This window comes from Leuresthes tenuis, unplaced genomic scaffold, assembly GCF_036924035.1.
Source record: "Leuresthes tenuis unplaced genomic scaffold, fLeuTen1.0.hap1 SCAF_11, whole genome shotgun sequence".
Taxonomy (NCBI): domain Eukaryota; kingdom Metazoa; phylum Chordata; class Actinopteri; order Atheriniformes; family Atherinopsidae; genus Leuresthes; species Leuresthes tenuis.
In genome coordinates this window covers 22,545,534-22,563,871 of record NW_027325365.1, presented here as the reverse complement: position 1 = coordinate 22,563,871, position 18,338 = coordinate 22,545,534, and the positions used below count along the sequence as shown (strand labels likewise).

At 41.7% G+C, this 18,338-nt stretch overlaps 3 protein-coding genes across 3 annotated transcripts in view; 2 read left to right on the top strand and 1 right to left on the bottom strand.

Moving 5' to 3' along the window:
* The window catches only part of apool (apolipoprotein O-like), a 353,684-nt gene that overhangs the window by 17,631 nt on the left and 317,715 nt on the right, over positions 1-18,338 (top strand). The window lies entirely within an intron of this gene.
* LOC140318327 (SH2 domain-containing protein 1A-like) lies at positions 1,168-4,020 on the top strand. Its single transcript, XM_072396099.1, has 3 exons — positions 1,168-1,544; positions 1,849-1,912; positions 3,424-4,020. The coding sequence occupies exons 1-3, from the start codon at positions 1,408-1,410 to the stop codon at positions 3,676-3,678; spliced, it is 456 nt and encodes a 151-aa protein (XP_072252200.1). The 5' UTR covers positions 1,168-1,407; the 3' UTR covers positions 3,679-4,020.
* The window catches only part of tenm1 (teneurin transmembrane protein 1), a 177,242-nt gene continuing 163,117 nt past the window's right edge, over positions 4,214-18,338 (bottom strand). The window contains exons 32-38 of the mRNA XM_072396098.1: positions 17,480-17,724; positions 16,691-16,833; positions 14,688-14,899; positions 13,580-13,881; positions 9,962-10,668; positions 9,145-9,287; positions 4,214-6,644 (exon numbers count right to left, since the gene is read on the bottom strand). Of these exons, the coding sequence (XP_072252199.1) occupies positions 5,889-6,644; positions 9,145-9,287; positions 9,962-10,668; positions 13,580-13,881; positions 14,688-14,899; positions 16,691-16,833; positions 17,480-17,724 (2,508 nt within the window). The 3' untranslated portion in view covers positions 4,214-5,888. The remainder of the gene's footprint in view (positions 6,645-9,144; positions 9,288-9,961; positions 10,669-13,579; positions 13,882-14,687; positions 14,900-16,690; positions 16,834-17,479; positions 17,725-18,338) is intronic.

Below are 18,338 nucleotides of genomic sequence, written 5' to 3'. Positions count from 1 at the left end.
AAAGACGTTAGTGGAGTGGGGAATTAGCATCCATTCATTTTCTAACTGCTTTATCCTGTTTAGAGTTGAGGAGGTCTGTCCCTGCTGATACATACATGCTTCAGGTCAGCAGTCGATGACTAACACGGAGACAGGAGACCATGCACTGTGACGCTCATAGCGATGACTAAGTTGTATCATTATTTAACCTAACAGCCACGTCTTTGACCTGTATTTGGCGACAGGGCCAACCACTGAACTAAACTGCTGCCCACTCATGTATACATCATTGATACAAAAAGGCTTTTGAAACTCACAATATGTGTAACGATTTCAAATCTGATCATTCTCAACGATTTGCATATCAAACCCAAATTCTAGTAGTTTTATATAAAAAAGGCTTCTCTTTTTATATCTGGACATATTTCTAAAATAAACCTAAATTGGAGTAAAACATTCAAAAATAAGACACAGAACACCTACAACATAGAGTAGATGTCTGCCTCAACCAAGGCTGCAAATCTATTTTGGCTCCTCATCAAACTGGGCAGGGAAAAGTGGCCCATTGCCATTGTGTCTAGAACTAAATAGATTTACTCAAGTGCTTTTCTTAGGGATGATTTTGAAGTCATTTATATTTATGTTTATGATTACTTTTTCACTCCATGACATATATCTTAAATACAGTACAGTGTCTTTTCACATCACCCGTCACAGAGGTTGAATCCACCAACAGCAACAATTATGTAAAATAGAACTGGACAATTCTTTAGAAAAATTACTTTTCTCATTATACCTGAAAAACATTTTGTGGCTTATATTCTATTTGATATTCAAATTAGTCTATTACCACTTCTTTTTTAAAAAAACATTTTTTTTTTCATTATCTATGGAAACAGTGGTGGAAACAGATAATGGAAACTTATGAAAATAAAAAACAAAGTTAGAATGGAAAACGTTTCATTGCGTAAGCACAATATGTTATCCATGTGAAAGGAGTGATAGTACTTTTTTTATCCCTCCTTTTTGCTTTCCATTGTTGTGGAAATATTCAGTTAGACTCTTTGAAGTTATTTCCTGTTGCAAAATATAATCATTTCCTGAGAGACACACAAACCCACATTTAAGATGTGCGCACATGTGTGCCTCCTGCACAGAACGAGGAAGGCATTTAGCAGCAGATCAGACAGGTTAGAGGTTAGAGAGACTTGTAGAAATCTTGCTGACTGAGGCTCAGGCTCCCAGAACAGATATTTGAAGCAGTGTGAGGCAAGTGTTGAATGAGAGGCTGGACAGCTGCTGTACCTGTGCTCCCGGTGTGGAAGAAACAACGGCCTGCATTCAGTCAAACAGCGAAGGTGGGAAAGGACAGAAAAGAGAACTTGCACTTGGAAAAAGAAGGAGAAGCATATTTGGAGAAAAGCAGTGATGGAAAACCTGCCGGTTTATCACGGACCCATTGGTAAGGAGGAGGGCGAGAGGCGGCTGGCCCAGGACGGGAGAGACGGGTGCTACCTAGTCCGCAACAGTGACTCTGTGCCGGGCGTCTTCTGCCTTTGTGTGCTGTGAGTATGTTCTCATCAGAAGTGGCATGATATCTGTCTTAATTCTTCATTTAGACTTCTTCCGAGACCTCAAAATCGCTCCTACGTGTTTAAATTTGGTCATTTTTTCTGTCTTCTGTAAAGATTTTTGATGCCTTCACATCTAGGAAAAAACAGAAAGTCAGAAAAAACATCCTCGTTGGGTGTGGGGGCGAAGAAAAAAAGAAAAAGATCTTTTATTAATTGATGGTGGCAGTAGGGGCTAAGCACTTTCTTCATAAAATTGATGGATGAACTCGTCAAAGGTGTTTCTGTGTGTGTGCAGGTGCAACGGATTTGTCTACACGTACAGACTCCACAAGGATGATGCAGGCTCATGGGCTGCAGAAGTGAGACATCTTATTTTCTTGTCTTTCTTTTCTTTTTTTTTGCAGAAATCTTCACAGAATCAGCAGAGCAGCTGTGTATCTGCTTTGCAGTGGCTGCTGTTTTATTGGCTTAGAAGTTGTTTTGGTGCCAGAGTAATTCAACAAGCTGTGGATCTGAGGCAAACATGTTTTCTTTTTCTTTTTTTTTTCTTTTTGAGGAGTGACAGGTCTGTGAAATGGTTACAGTTCTTTTCCTACAGCAATAACACCCTGTGAGCAGGTCCCCCCCACTTCAAATTTAAAGATGCCACAGCATCAGCACGCGTTCCGCAGATGTAAAACGCAGAATTGCATTTGACAGCATTCCTGATGGGATATGTAATTGAGCGCTGAGGGTTGGCAAACACCGAGAGATGGGAATGTATAGAGACATCTGAAGGCTCCGTCTCTCTGTGACGACTGAGCCACACGCTGTTGTAACAACATTCTACCCTCACTCATTTTTACTGACAGCATCACAGGTTCAGGTGGGGGGGGGTGGGGATGGGGATGTTGGACTTGAATAACAAGAATTCCACTGCCAGCTCAATACCACTTTGCATTATTCATGGGCAAAATCATTTTAATGAAATATTGTGGGGAACAGAGGTTACACTCGTGGCCGGAGACAGGAGCATCCAAAGTGCTGCGCTGTGGGAAGTGCCCTCTCGCTTGATTAAGTGATTTTAAAATGCATTCAAAGAACATAGTTTTCACCAACTCTCACAGTGTGATTGATGGCACAGAATGAAAACACAAAATGCATTCCTAAAGGCCTTACTTGACAAAATTATAGCAGTTTTGAAAGCGCAATGGTATAGCTATATTAAACGTTAAAGTGACGACTGCGGGCAAAGACACGAGTGGAAAACGGATGCGTGTGTTTTACAAATAATGCAGAGCTCCCTGAGAGGTCCTTGAAACAGCTGAATGCCAAACTCAAATCAGAGAATGACACTGAAAACAAGGATTTTTAAAGGATCTTTTTAATATGTCAGCTGAATTCTTTCCTAAGTAAATTTGTTGGAATTATGAGAGATTTAAATGTCACGCATTAATCCTAAAATAATTCTTTTTAATGACTTGGAAGATATAAAAACACCCAGGGGAGTGAATGTTTACAGAGGCAAGTGCAGCTTGAATTTTCCAAATTTAGCTTTTAAACCCCCTGAGTATATCCTTGATGTATTTCTCACTTTTGCAGCTGTTTATGCATCATTTATATCTTTATGATATTCCCTCTGCGTTATCTTATTTATTAATGTGTCCTTTTATTGTCTTTAAAACAAGCTCATGAAGGATCAGTGCTTTGGATGGATAAAAATCCACTGACAGGATTCACAGCTTTTGGCACAATGAATTTTCTTTTCCGCCCCCATCTCAGCATATCTGATGTCCCTCACTTTTTGAGTTTCTGTCAAGATGACAGTGCCCTGTCTTCTTCTTTTCTCTTGTGTGGTTTGATCAGGAGATACATTTATCTTGTGTTTCAGACCACTCAAGGCGTGCAGAAACGATATTTCCGGAAAATCCAGAACTTGATAGCAGCTTTCCAGAAGCCCGGACAAGGAATTGCCATACCTCTGCTCTACCCCGTCACTGCTCAGAGACGGGCGCAGACCCACACAGAGCCTGGTAATAGTCTTTCGCCGACACACAACAGCCCTTACCCCCAGCAGAGGATGCCACATGCTGCTCAGGGACAGAAAAACAGGAGCAAGAAGGAAATGCAGCAAGCGTTTGGTTAGGGGAGAACCCTACACTCACCACTGACCTATAACTATGAACAGTTCTGCCTCTGCTTGGTCCCTGCTGTAGCATTTTGCATACTGTGGGAAGTTAATGTCATTTTTCGCTGTGACTCTGATCTGACTGTTCTTCCAGTGCCTTCTTTTTTTTTTCTTTCCCTGCATATGCAGCACAGAGAGTGCTCGATAACTTTCAGAGATGTGATGTAAAATATTGAACCGCTGAAATATTAATATCTATTACTGCATACATAAGTTGACAGCAAATATTGTGCTCTGTTCTCTTAATGCAATAGAGTTGTGTGAGTGGTAAAGAAAATAAATGATACTGGCTGAAATAAACTCTTTTGAATAAGGTCACGCTTACGCAGCCACACACTCCCGAGCCTCCATCTGACATATAATGTGGAGGGAGAAATTCAATTTGACATATTGAAAACGGAGAGAATGCTGACTGCAAGAGCATGTGTTGGTGTGTGTGTGTGCGTGGGAAGTGTGTGTGTGTGTGTGTGGGGGAGGGTTTGTCATTCCTCTGATTGACATTACTGGTGCCTCATGAAAAATATGGGAGAGGGACAACACTGAGAAAGAAAAAGGCGAGAAACAGCGAGAGCATCTATTCAGCCACCAGACAATTCTTCAGTGCAGCGGTCTCCTAGCAACCAGACCCTCCATCTCTTCACCAAGGAGATGAGCTTGGACAGTATCTTGTAGAGCATATGGTTTCGAAGAGAAGGCGCGTCGCAGCCGATCAGCAGAGTGCTAGTCAGAAATGTATATCACCTGCTCGCAGTCAGAACATATGCATCGAGTGTCTCTGTCGATCGCAGCCCAGAAGAGAAACACAAACAATTTATGGTGGGCAGATGGTGGAGTGACGGTGGGAGGGAGGCACGAGGAAAGAGTTGGGCAAGTTGTGAGGAGAATTATTGGTAGCTAGCATTGAAAAAAAGAAAAACAAACTTCACTTTCTTTTTTAACTTTTACTTTGGTGCGGAGAGGCTTGGAAGTGGCTCACATGCAGTCTGATTGGCATTTCCTAATGAGAGGAGACAAGCTGTAGAGAACAGCGGAGCCAACTCCAGGTCCTGCCCCCTCTGCACTCACCACCCACTCGCTGAGACTCAGCTGTCACACTTCTCTTTCCCTTCCTCCGTGCTTTTTCTCCCCTCTCTCCCCCTCCCCCCCCCCTTCCTCTCTTCTGACAGACACAGGTTTCTCATGCACATCTCGGTTTGAGCCGTAATGATGGGTGATAATGACAGCACAGATTTGAGCGTTACAAACTCCCAGAGACACGAACAAAGAGAGCACAACAAATGTGTGGAAGGAGCAGGAAGGCTCAGAGAGGGAGAATGTTAGAGACCCAAAAAAGAGATAATAAGCAACAGTGCCTATGAAATCCCAGGGAGCAATCTGGTAATTCACACATAATAACTTTAATCAGCATTGTAATCCAATAAAGTCAGCTTTTTCAGCGAGAATATTTACTATAGCATGTATAATTCTTTGCAAAAATGTAACTGTTTTTCTATTGATTAACAATACTGACACTTAGGAACAACAGAATTTCCAGTTGAGCACTTTTTTTTTTTCAGTGTGAAAGCACTGGCTATGTACATTCTTTACTTTAGTATACACACTCATACAAACTACTGTTGGAGCACACCAGAGACGGAAACCACAGGTCTCTTCTCTAAAAGGGAGTGTCAGAGTCGACAAGGCCTCTTACACAATATGTAAACGATAGTATGTTCGAGGTAAACCATGTGGGAACTCAAATGGCAACCGGAGAGCTCTTGATTTGTGTCATGAAGAGGATTATTCACTGGCAATCCTACAATATTCGTCTCTGCAGTTCATTGATATCGAACAGAGTCCAAAATGATGAACAGTGTTGAAACAGCAAATGAGAGTCAGTCAGTCTGTCAGTCAGTCAGTTGTTTGGGATACAAAAAAGCAAAGCCACAGCCAAACCACACTGCTTGTGCCACTGTTAGAAATCGGAGAAACTGGACGATAATAATAAAATACCATCATTTTGTCACAATTAAAGGCATTTGGAAGTTTTTTTCCCCCCAATTTCTCTTCTCGTTCTTCCTTGTTGTCGTCTTCTTTTTTCTTGTACAGTATAGAAACAGTAGAACAAATCAGAGCAGAGTAGAAACAGGCAGTCTTTGGTGGGGTGGGGGGCTGCTCATGTGTCTCTGTTACCTGCCCCCCACCTCGCTCAGTGTCATAAAGTGGATGTTGGAGGAGCAGTCGGACAGCTCCGGCTGCTGCTCTATAGGCAGGGAGTAGTAGCCGTCGTAACCCTGAACGCGTCCCCCGGACAGCAGCTGCTGCTTCTCTGCCTCACTCCAGGCCCTGCTCCCTACATCCCCTAAATCCAACCTCTTCCTCTCCTTCTCCCAAGCTCCCTCAACCGCCCTTTTCCTCGCTTCCTCCCTCACTCGCGCTCTCTCCTCCTCTTCGGTTCCGCCGTAGCGCACGCACAGACACAGCGCCCCCTGCTGGAGAGTGATATCTGCGAAGCGTCGAGTCCTGCCGTTCACCGTGGCACTCATCTGCGACACACTCACGTTCACTCCGCTCTCCAGAACGCGCCCCCCGACTCCCAGCCCCAGGGCAAGGTCTTCCTCAATCGGCCGGGACTGGAGGAAGTGGTGGGTGTCGCAGCCGTGCACGGTGAAACTTAGCCCGCCGAGGTGGACAGCACCGTTCAAAATGGCCGCCACTCTGCGACTGTCCTCGCTGGCCACTCCGATGACTTCTGCGCTCACTCGACCGTGTGAGACTGCAAATCGGATGCTGGGGCCGAGGATCGAGGGCCGAGAGCCAAAGGGGGGAGGACCTGATGGTCTGTGGCAAGTTGAGCCGACAGGCTCTGACACCAGAGGTAACCTCTCCAGAGAGATGAAGCTCCTTAGCTGTCTCCGCAGCTCACACTGGATTCCCAAAACCATCTGAAAAACATAGGAAAACACATTTATTACACAGGTATGAATGTTGAATATGACTCATGTCTCATGTCAGCAGACATTTTGTGGAAAGCACAGCTATGTCTAATCCCACTGATGACAGCTGTTATTTGAGCTCGGTGCACTCGTGACGTAGTGTGCATATGGCACAGGAAATGGTTTGGTAACACATTTCCTGCTATGGCTTGGGTTTTTGGGGTTGAAAGAAGGCTTTACAAATCTAAGACACTCTGCAGGATACAGCTAGAAGCCAAAAATGTAATATTCCAAAATTGTCATTTAAGAAAAAAAAATAATACTGTGTTCGACTATTGTTGCCACTAACAACCATTTTCATTTTATCATTTACAATAACTAAATCTATTAATTTTACATCGTATCATAAAACGGGGATTTTGTCTTTGAGACTCTGGAACAAGCAAGTGCTTGAGCTAAGCAGCTTAAATCATAAACAGTCTAATTATTAATTAATTGCTTAATCGAGTAATCTTTTTAGTACTAATGCCTGCTCTGAAAGACATTCTTATTATTTACTTGAGGTTGATTGCAGTTATTATCTGCAATTATAAAGAACCACTAAGGTCAGAAAAGAGATGGACAATTAGCAGGTAATTAGTGTCTCCATGCATCTGTGGAAGACTTTTGGCCCCCACTTGTATGATGGCCCGAAATGTTAAATGAATTCGATAGATGAGTGATTATGGAAGAAATGATCAGAGGCATGAATGCAGAATATATGATTAGATAACTATGTGAAAAGTTTTCACTGGATTTCTTTACTGTTTATTCTTTTTATTTCTACTTCAAATATTGTTTTTCACAAGTTTGTTTTGAAATTTATCTCAAAATGACAGCTAATTGTTTACTTAGTTAATTCATACTGATACAACCGTCAGCTATCTTTACAGCATCAATGACAAAATCCAAAAACTCCCTTCAAAGTACAACACAACGACTTCTTAGATATGGATCACAATCTGGTTTCACATACTGGTTGCAGCAGTCAGCTGCCCCCAAATCTATGTGTTAACTCTGAAGTTTCAAATGAGTTCTCAAAAATAAAAACCGTTCCAAAAGGAGGTTGGGACAGTTGGCGTTAAATTGCAAGTCATCCAAGCAAGTATTGACGCTCTTTACCGTTATTTCTATCTTGTTGTATTATAACCTGTTGTTAAATGGATCAACAGAAACAGCTGATGTGAAATTCAACTGTTTCAGTTTTTATCTCATAACACACATAAAAAAAAAATTGTTATTCTTTTTTTAAATGAACAAAAAAAAACAAAAAAAAAATTGAACAGTGGTGATATGAAGCCATCGTGTACAGTCTAGTGTCACATGATCTCAGCACATATACACCTGTTGTGAAGGGCCTTTAAGTCCAGAATACAAAAAAACACACTGGGTAAAATATCTAGATTATGAAAAAAAATCTAAAAAATCTGAGCATCCCTTGAATCTCTTATTAGAATATAAACGAAATGTGGCACAGAAGTTTCCATGGGCAGACCATCAAGAACCGCATATAAGGCGAGAATTAAGCAGACAGGTAACAAAAAAAGACCAAAGGTAACCATGAAGGAGCTTTCAAGTGTCTATCCATTGGACCACGTCAAGCCATAGACTCTACAAAGATGATATTTGAGGGAACAGTGACAAAATAGCATCTTGGGGTTCTCCAAAAGGTATTGGAGACACCGCAAACAAGTAGACGGATGGACTAGAGATTCCCCTTTCAAAATGACAATGATCAGAAGTATATTGCAAAAGCAACAACAGAGTGGTTTAAGGAGAAATTCTTAAACGTCATGGAATGACCTGATCAAAGCCAAGACCTCTATCCTATAGACTCTGTGGTACATTTTTAGGATGACTTTAGGATACACCAGCAGAACGAACCGGCTTGAAGGAGCTTGAGCGGTATTATCTTAAGGGGTGGGCAAATATTCCAGTGGCTAAAAGTACTAAACTTATGGAGACATGGCGAGACGACTGGAGCTCCAATATGCTGCAACATGGTGAAAACATGCTCACATTCAGATTTTCAGTTGCTGTTTGTTTTTTCTCTAATCGTGACAGTGAAAGATTTTTCTCACTCTCAAAGTGGTAGGTATGCTGCGTTGATAAATTAACCGAGAGGCAACAATAAAAGAAATACTTAAGGGGGAGAATGCTTTTTCAAGGCCCTGCATTTAACTGAAAAATAACACAAAGGTAACAAATCAAAAACTGAAACTGAGATTTTTCTTTTTTTTCTTTAAAAACACATGCTGATTTTGAGTTTGATGCCATTTCAAACAGGATCCTTCAGTGAGCAAGTCCTCCACCAAGTCCAATGCTGTATTTCACTGTTTTTAACTAAAGTGACCCCAATCGAGACCACATTTTAATGACTTCCTCTGCCCCTACCCTTGCCCTGGAGGAGGAAAAAAGTTTTCACCGAGACAACAAAAGACGTGTGATACTGCAGAGGTGAGATTTTCACCTTGCTGGAGTCCCAGTCCTGCGTCCTTGTCTGGGTCTTCATCAGTTCATATGTTTGTTCCATTCTGCTCACTTCAGGCTTTGGGAAACCAGGGACAACATTATGAAGCTGGAAGCCAAATAGCTGCAGCCAGCTACCGATGTCTGGACACACACACACACACACACAGGAAGAGAAAATTGCATTGAGGGGAAAAAAGTTAGAATGTAATGTGTATACTGTGGAGCAAACAGAAAGTCATAAGGCCAGAGAAGCAACACCTTGCACAGGAAATCACACAATCTATGAGCATAATACACAGCAGAGATGGATTGTCTGGTGTTTCACTGACATACAGATTCCTTCTGTAATAAACAATCCTGTTGCAAGAAAACGTGACAAGCCAAATGAATGTTTCATTAACCAAAAGGACATACACCCCCACCGACATCCTGTGTTCATCTTCTGCTCTCCTATTCCATCTCTTTCCCTCGCCTGAGTTTCTATTTTGTCTCTAAGGGAAATGGTATGTTCTTGACAGTCAGACAGAACAAAACACTGCAGCCTGTGTTAAGAAAAAATGTGATCAGAGGCATGGCTGTCCTTTCTGTTGCCACTGCATTCTATCTGTCACATCTTCTTTCTCTGACATCTAGCTCACCTGTGGTTAGCTATGTGGTGCACTCACTCACTCTTCATGGCAGATGTTTTCCATGCATGTGCGGGTGCAAGAGTAGGTGTCACACAGTGAAAGATCTGCCTGTACGTCTTACTATCTGTCAGTTAGTAAGTTGTTCTGTGTTTAGCTATACAGTGAATGCGATTATGTGAAGCTCACCTGTAGTAAACTGTGTCACCTCCTCCACTTTCCCAATTGGGCAGTTATTCTTGAAGGCATACAAGTTAAAGGGTTTCGGCTCCTTGCTTAGCTCCCCCCACAGCTCATGATTTGGGGATGTCCATCGGCCAGCGAGTGTGTCGTAATCCCGCCGGCCAAGATGCACCAGTCTTGTGAGTGGGTCATACAGGCCTCCGTGGAAGCCTATGACGAGCTTGAAATCGGGGTTGGTGTCCTGGTAAACTTCTCCATAGGGGGTGTAGAGGATCTCTTTGACCAGTCGTCCCCTGCTGGAGAATACGGCCCTTGGACTCCCAACGCTGTCACAGGCAACATAGTACTCCTCCCCACTGCTCAGCTCCATGGCAATGAGGTGGCCCTGAAGGTCGTAGTACAGAGATGTGATGAGGTTGCTACTGTGGTTGTACAAGTGACTGACTCTAGTGGGGTTTGACAGATCCGCGTAAAAGAACTGGAGCTGCTCGCCCTGGCTGCTCTTGGAGGCCACTCTCCGACCAAGCCCGTCATAACGGTACCAGACAGTGCGCTCAGTCACGCGGTTGAACACGCAGGTCAGCAGCCCGTTGGAGTTGTAATCGAACAGATCATTTGCCCGCTGACGAAGGAAACCGTCGTCATCCACACTGTACTGTAGCTCCCCAAGGTGTGTGATGCGATCTCTCTGGTCATAGCGCAGTGGGGTCAGTCTAGAATTAGACCAAACAGATGTAAGCTCAGCAAGGAAGTTCACTGATTAGGATTTCTGAATGCCATAAGTTTTATTAGTACTTTGTCACAAACCAGTGTTAATTTTTTTTTCTTCTAAATTTTTATGCATTTTCCAATTCATGCATAGAACACAAACAGAGTACAAGGAAGCAAAAACTTTACTGGTCTTATTGATATGATAAGCATATTATATTGCCCATTGGTTTTCTCTCAAACACTTTTGCTCTAGCAGGTGAAGATGTTTAAGGATATTTATAAAAAAATTAAACATTAAAGTTTGAAATATTATTAGGTCAATATCCTTTCAGGAGAGTTGAACAGAAGGGAAGGTCCTGAAGACATGGGCACCATCAACGGTAGGCTCTCCTAACTCCATCCAACCACAGCCGAACGCTGTGCGTTCTGTTTGGGAGTAATGAAAAAGGGAACAGTTTCTTCCAACAAAGGTCTTGGTCTGGGAGTTGGTAGAGGATATCTGTCTTTTCCAAGCTTTGAGCAACTTGTATTTAGTTTTTTCAGTGTCCAGTTATTTCTCCCATCGTTGTTTTACATAGTCTGCTGTTTCCTTATTCAGCGATGCAACGCTATGACATAACTATGTGAATTGCATTTGAATTTGCATTATAAGCATTTGTAAACACTTTGATAGCATGTGTAATTTCACTAGGGTTTGAGCTTTTATGTTCAACATCTTGGTGTTGCACGTTGTTTTTGCTCTTAGACTACAAAATCCGACCAATTCGACAAACTACATTAAACAAGGTTGCACATCCATCTGGTCTGCCATTCTAAACCGGCCATTGTAAATACAGTTAACAGTGTGCACAGCTGATAAAAATTATTAGGGTTAAAAGCTTTTTGTCAGTGCTGTCACTGTATCAGTGTATCTGTACTAGGACTCTGGTGTTTCTCATGATAACTCTCAATACTGGCTCCCCTCTTGGGTGGGTTCTAAACCCTCATACTTAATACTAGAGTCATGTTGCTGCTGTCATAAAGTTTGTGAATGATACAACTTTAGTGGAGACGATCTTTGGAGGAGAGGAGTCTTCCAGGAACAAGGTCCATAAACTATCTGTGAGGTGTTGTAAGAACAACCTGATCCTAAACAGTACCAACACCAAGGAGCTGATCATGGTCTATTGGAAGAAAAAACACTAACGATATCTTGGCCTACTTAAATAGGGACATTGTGAAGCAAGTCAATGACTTTAAGTTTATGGGCGTGCATGTGGACGATGACCTTTCGGGGAATTGAAACACCAGGGCGCTTGTTATGAAGGCACAGTAGCATCTCTATTTCCAGACCCTCAGGAAGAACCAGCTGGCTGAGAAACTGCTGCTGTCCTTCTACCACTGTTTTATCAGAGTGTTTTGAGCTACTGAATATATCTTTGGTTTGCCAGCAGCTCCTCAGCAGACAGGAATGCACTTCAGATGGTCTTTTCCACTGCACGGATCACAGACTTCTCTCCTCCCTCCCTAGAGCAAGTATACAGTTTTTCGCTGCCTCAAGAGACCCCACAGCTTTTCGGCAGACCCATTTCACCCCGGACATTACTTGCCTGAACTGCAGAGCTCTGGGAGGTGTTAAAGGGGGCTACAAATCACTGACAAACAGACTAAAAAGAAGCTTCTATCCCAGAGCCACCACAGAAAACCTTGATACAAACAGTGCAACATCCACAAAACACATTATTACCTATGCACAATACTTTGAGCAATGATTTTGATGCACAAATTGTGCACCTTAGTCTACTGGTTTTCATAGTTTTTAGTTTATTTTATATTTATTCATTATTCATCATTATTTCGATACACATGTGGGTATGTGTCATTTTTGTTCATTGCACTGTCAACAGGATAAATCCAATTTTGTTGCTCTTGTGCAATAACAAGACATTCATTTTTTCATTTCAAAGTAGAAAATAATATGAATAAAATAAATCTTTCAATAGTTACATGCATATCTTACAATATTACAAAAAACTCAGGCTTCAAACAACTTTTCCTACTTCACAGTTATAAAAGCCAACACTTCTTCCCAATATTATTAATCATATTATCATTTAATCAAAAGAGAACAGTTTCATAATACCCAAATGGCTTCAGCACGTTTGAAGTATGCTTCGAAGAAATTCGTTAGTTTCCTTTCTTTGGTTCAATTCATTTGAGCCTCCAAGAAGCTTAAAATATACAGTTTATACAGGTATTCAGTTTTAAAACATAAATTCACCATCTGGAGAGTAAAAAAAAAAAAAAGCTTGATATATTAAAATTAAATAAAGTCTTGTTCCCATAAGACATAATGCACACACACAGACACACACGAAAGACAAGGACAGCAGGCTAGTTGTGTTCATGAGTTAATGTTAGAGCTATGAATTTCACAAAACTTTGTGCTATGCATTACTTAGCCATGATGTAATTAAAAAAAAATCACCAATATACAGAAAGTGCAGAGAAATTTCCAGCTCTCCTGATTTACTGTTTATTTTGAACTTGAACTCACCGGCTAGCTGTATTTAGCAACTTATGGATAAAACCTGCAACAAGTCTTGCATTTCAGTAAAGATATGTTTTGCAAATTCCAAGAATGTTATAGGCAAGACAGATATAGGCAGCTGCATTTTGCAGTTATCTAACATACCTTTGCTTACCAGCATTTGTAAGATTCTTTAATATGAGAACAAGAATGCAGTCTTGTGTTATCTAGCTACTAGTTTTTATCTAACTGGGAGATCTATTCATCTTAATTACAATTCCAGTCACTGAAGTGACCATCACCATCTCAAAAACCATGCTGCTTGCATGGCTGGAATGGTGTATTGAATGGAATGCATTTATTCTGGTTTAGTAATGATTTATAAGTAGTAGATACCCACTTACCTAGCACTTGTCCCGTGGCTGAGCAGATTTATGTTTCCGTTGAGGTCGTAACTATACCGCCACTGAGGCCGCTCATTGACTGAGGCACTTTGCAGCTGGCTGTCTGCATCATACTCATAAGTATAACGGGTCACGTTGCTGTCCACGCCAACCCTGATGTCACAGGTGGTTGTGCGCCCTGCTGAGTCATACTGAATGGTCATCCAGTAGGCAATGGACTTTAGGATCTCATATTGGACCTCTACCACCTGACCGTAGGAGTTGAACACCTTGGTGTGCTTCATCAGATGGGTTGTAATAACCTAAGACACCCACAAACATAGAGGACTCATTCAGCCTGGAATCTGACCGTCTAAGGAAGTTACTCATTTTTACTGTTGAATTAAGGGCGACAGAACGTAATGTTTTTACAGCAAGCTATTGCTGTCCACACATTCAGAAGTGCAGTTTGGGCAGATTTATCTAATTCCAATATTCTGTCTTTATTTAAGTCTGTTTGGGTTTTCAACAAGCCGCCACCTGCCTGCGGGTGGAAAGAAAGTAAATTTGAAAAAGTTAGCATGCTTATGTGCACAGTTGAGTCAAGATATGGTTACAGCTCAACATGGTCACTTAACTGGACCAGTTTGTCCTAGTGTACATGCACAGGAGGATAAATGACTTAATAACCAAAGTATGTTTGATGCTGTGACCCTATGGACTATGAAGTTAGTCCTGGTTTGAGAACCCCGATTTCGTACAAATTCAGTCAGACGAACTTGTTTAAATGCATTTAAAAGTCCAGTTTTTGTCAGACTAACACAGTAATATATTTGTTTGATCTGTCATGGAAATAAGCTTGTTAAATCAAAACCAAACAGTGAAGTTTGTGGGCAATAATTCCAAAACAATGAGCTGAAAAAGGTGCTAAAATGCATCCACCTACAGAGCTGCAGAGAAACAACAGGGTCAGGTTGTTATTATCTTTGTGTTATTTGACATGGAGAACTTCTCTTACATCACAGTCAATTAGCCCAAAATACTGATTAATACAGTTTCAACACAATATTAAGGCTCCAGTGGGGTATCATTATTCATGCATACCACGTCTCAGTTACTAGCTTCCTACCTGGTTGAGGTCATAGAAGATGACGCTGAACTTGCCAAACTGCTCAACCCTTCCAGATACGTCAACATAACGGTACAGATCAATGGGCAATGGGGTCTCATTGATGACCGCCTGCATGCTGGTGACTCTGAAGTTGTTATAGCTATAGTCAAATCTAGCGTTGACCAAGCCTTCTTCACTGAAGCGGAAGATTTGCCGACTTGTCAGGGGACCTGTGCAGAGGACAAGATTTCATACACTTTGCACATTATACATGCATTTACATGTTTAAAACCTGCCATAACACAACCGATACAAGCTTGTGTAATTAATTTAAATCAAAGACTAACTCAACATCATTAACATGGACACACATAGTTCAATCCATTCAATCTTAACTCTACACACATTACTATGGCATTTCCAGTGGTGACCTTTAATATGGAGAGATAATGAAATCTAAAGACAATAGCCATGATGGGCCAATGTGCTCCTTAATGTCAGAACATCGACGTTAACAACAGCATTCGTCACCTCTGCTGCTAGCAACTGCAGTTCTTCCTTTATTTGGAAAAAGAGCCTGCTAATGAAACACTATTATGCTGCTATTTGAGGTGACTCTGACTGCAGTTAAAATGACTAAGTATCTAGTTTTGGAGCCGCTAGATAGCTGGATCAGCATTGCATCTCCTATTTTTACTTTCTGTGGAATGTTGATTCTGATCTTGTGCTAAAGGGAAAATGGCAGAAGCACTGAGAGTGAGGTGGAGGCTTTTCCACAGCCCAAGGGAAGTCGCAGTCTGTTCGTCTTGCTTCCCTAGCTGTCACTTCTCTGAGTTGTCATCTTTCCCTCTTTTTCTGTTCCTTTTCCTTCCTCACCTTCCTCTCAACACCACCATTTCTCTTTTTCCCCCTTTTTTTGTGCCTTATTTTTTTTCTTGTCTCCTCTCAAGGGACAATTACCACTATCTCTCCCTTCTCTAAGGCTCCGTTTGTTCTGCTGAAATGAGATCAGTTAAAGGAAGGTGAGAGTCTATTCACAGTGAGGGCAAAGTGATAAACACGCGCACACATAGCTGCGCCTCGCAGATTAGTGACACCTGATCACAGCTCGCCAATCACAAAGGACTGGAAAGTGAACCAGCAGCCGAGATGAGAGTGCTCTCAACAACCCTGGACAGACCCTGTAACTTGCTGAGCTCTATTAACAAAAGCGGGGAATATATCTGCTGCGACAGCTAAAGACCTATTGACGGTCATGCCTTAACCTCACGGTACAACCATTTATAAGGTGCAATGACTTCTAAGCTAATTGTTACGAAGGGAAAACTATAGTTTAGTTATTTAGGGTTTAATCATGTATTCTGACAAATAAAAATAGAGGGAAGAAAAAGAAAAAACCTAATTGGAATTCTGGGTTTTTCAAGGAGAAGCTATTTTGTTTGCTGCTAATCGTTTCCACTTTTCTTTGTGAGGCTTTAAAATTTACCTCAGAGCCCCGACTAGAATTTCAGAATTTCCTGTCCCACATAAATAGTGCACAAATGAAGACGGGTAACTGTTAACAGGCTGGCATGGTATACTATAGCCACACCTCACCTACCACATATTAGGTTAACATTTTACAGTCACCTGGAAACTTTGATCAGGCAGCCTGGTGGCAGAGATGGGGAAGAGAAAGCGCAGCTCTGAGCGCAGGGGGTGGTCTCGTATTTACAGCTGTGGTAGACCACACTCTCTTCCACCTGAACATGTTTATGCCTATTCACACATCTAACTGTGGCTGCGTCAGTCTCCGATGAAACAGTGTGATGTCTGACTCAAAGCCAGACTTCAGAGTTTGATACCACCCATGAAATCAAAACTGCAGATGCTGCCAGTCAAGCCCACAGAATGATTTATGATCACGTAGGTCCCCTTTTAAATGATCCCTTTTAAGATGACTCTCCACATATCTTACATTTTTTATGTGTGGCTCCTGGTTGTATAGCTCATGCTCGTTGTGAGTACATGAGAATATGTACCTGTCTGCCTGTATCGTATGGAGCTTATGAAGCCGTTATGGGTGAGATGAATGGTTTTGACAGTGCCGGAGGCTTCATCGTAAGTGAAGGTCACCAGGGTGGAGTCATAAACCACCTCCGAGAGCCGTGCTGCTGGTGTATACCTTGATAAATAAAAAAAATAAAGAAAGAAAAGAAAAAAAATACAACAGATGATAAACAAGTACAGTCATCAAGCACAGTAGAATGCATTTGATGTTCAATCTAAGTAAACATGCTATGCCATATGAATAATACAAGAATCCCTTTGGGCCAACTTAGAAAGAGGCTCCATCATACTTCAATATTTCATCAAAATCAGAACAGCTGCTGTCGCAGTTATGGCCTTTCAAATCTTGAAAATGGGACCATTTATTACAGTACTCTCATCGAGTCAATGAGTATTAAAAATGTTAAATGCCAGAACACTGCCTGAATCAGTCCTCCAACTTTCATCAAAATCAGATCAGTGGCATCTGATATAGCAGGCTGATGCAGAATTTGACCTATAATCAATCATTCTCATTAGCCATATTTATGTTTAATTTATAAGGACAGCTGGTTGCGTCTGTTGCATTTTAAGATTAGCCTTTAATTACAGAACCCATATTGAGGCAATCAGTGTTATGTTTTCATATGGCCCACTATTGTTGCGAGATGCCCCAGAGTCTCATTAAAATAAAACCACCAGAGCCGTCTTCCACACCTTCACGCATGGTCTCCTCACACTGATTGACAAAACAAGCAGCCTGTTAAATGTTGTGAGTCTACCTGTAGATCACACTGCGTCCTGTTCCCAAGTACTGAGTCCTTTTCAGACGCCCGTCCAGGGTGTAGTCCTGCATGAACAAGGCTTGGCTGTCAGGGGGAGTGTATATGTTCCTGTAGTAGCCGATGGACAGCATCGTCTGCAGGGTGTGTTTCACCATGCTGGGCATGGTCACTGCCACCAGGCGGTCCGTCTGGTCGTACTCGTACACGTAGCGCCGCTGGCTGTGCAGGAGCAGCATGATGGACTGCAAGTACACAGACAGACGGACAGAGGCTCATGAGTAGGACGGCAGCTCGGTGGTTTCATTGGGTTTTCTCTTTCAGTGAAAACATTTGGTGAAAACTTTATGCTGCTCTACAGATGCAAACTTGGTTTTGATTTTGTTTTATTATTCACGGCAAGCTATTTAATTTGCAACATGTGTGACGACAGATAAAAATGGAGGGGAGAAAAAGGAAAAATAAAAAACTAATTGGAACTCTGGGTTTTTCAAGGAGAAGCTATTTTGTTTGCTGCTAATTGTTTCTGCTTTTTAATTTTCTTTGTGAAGCTTTAAAAATCTGCACATTACAAAAGCAGTGAAACAATTCAACTTTTCTATTTGACTGTAGGGCAAGATATTAATGTATTAATAATACATGCAGGCTTTTATCACTTTCTGGATGGCTTTGTAATATAAGCTCTTTTACACTCTAATTGTGTCTTGGACCATCTTGACACAAAATATATGTCTGGCTGACTATCCTGCCATTAAATATTTCAGGTAATTTCAAGAACACAAGTTATACCCTTCTGGTAGATCTCTGCTTTGACACCCACTATCTTTCAGTCCTTGACGTTGGAAATTACAGACTGTAA

Bases quoted from the DNA above. Each gene is read 5' to 3' on its own strand.
- LOC140318327 (XM_072396099.1), top strand. From the start codon at position 1,408: ATGGAAAACCTGCCGGTTTATCACGGACCCATTGGTAAGGAGGAGGGC. The intron at 1,545-1,848 runs GTGAGTATGTTC...GTGTGTGTGCAG, and splicing joins GTCTTCTGCCTTTGTGTGCT to GTGCAACGGATTTGTCTACA. The intron at 1,913-3,423 runs GTGAGACATCTT...CTTGTGTTTCAG, and splicing joins CAGGCTCATGGGCTGCAGAA to ACCACTCAAGGCGTGCAGAA.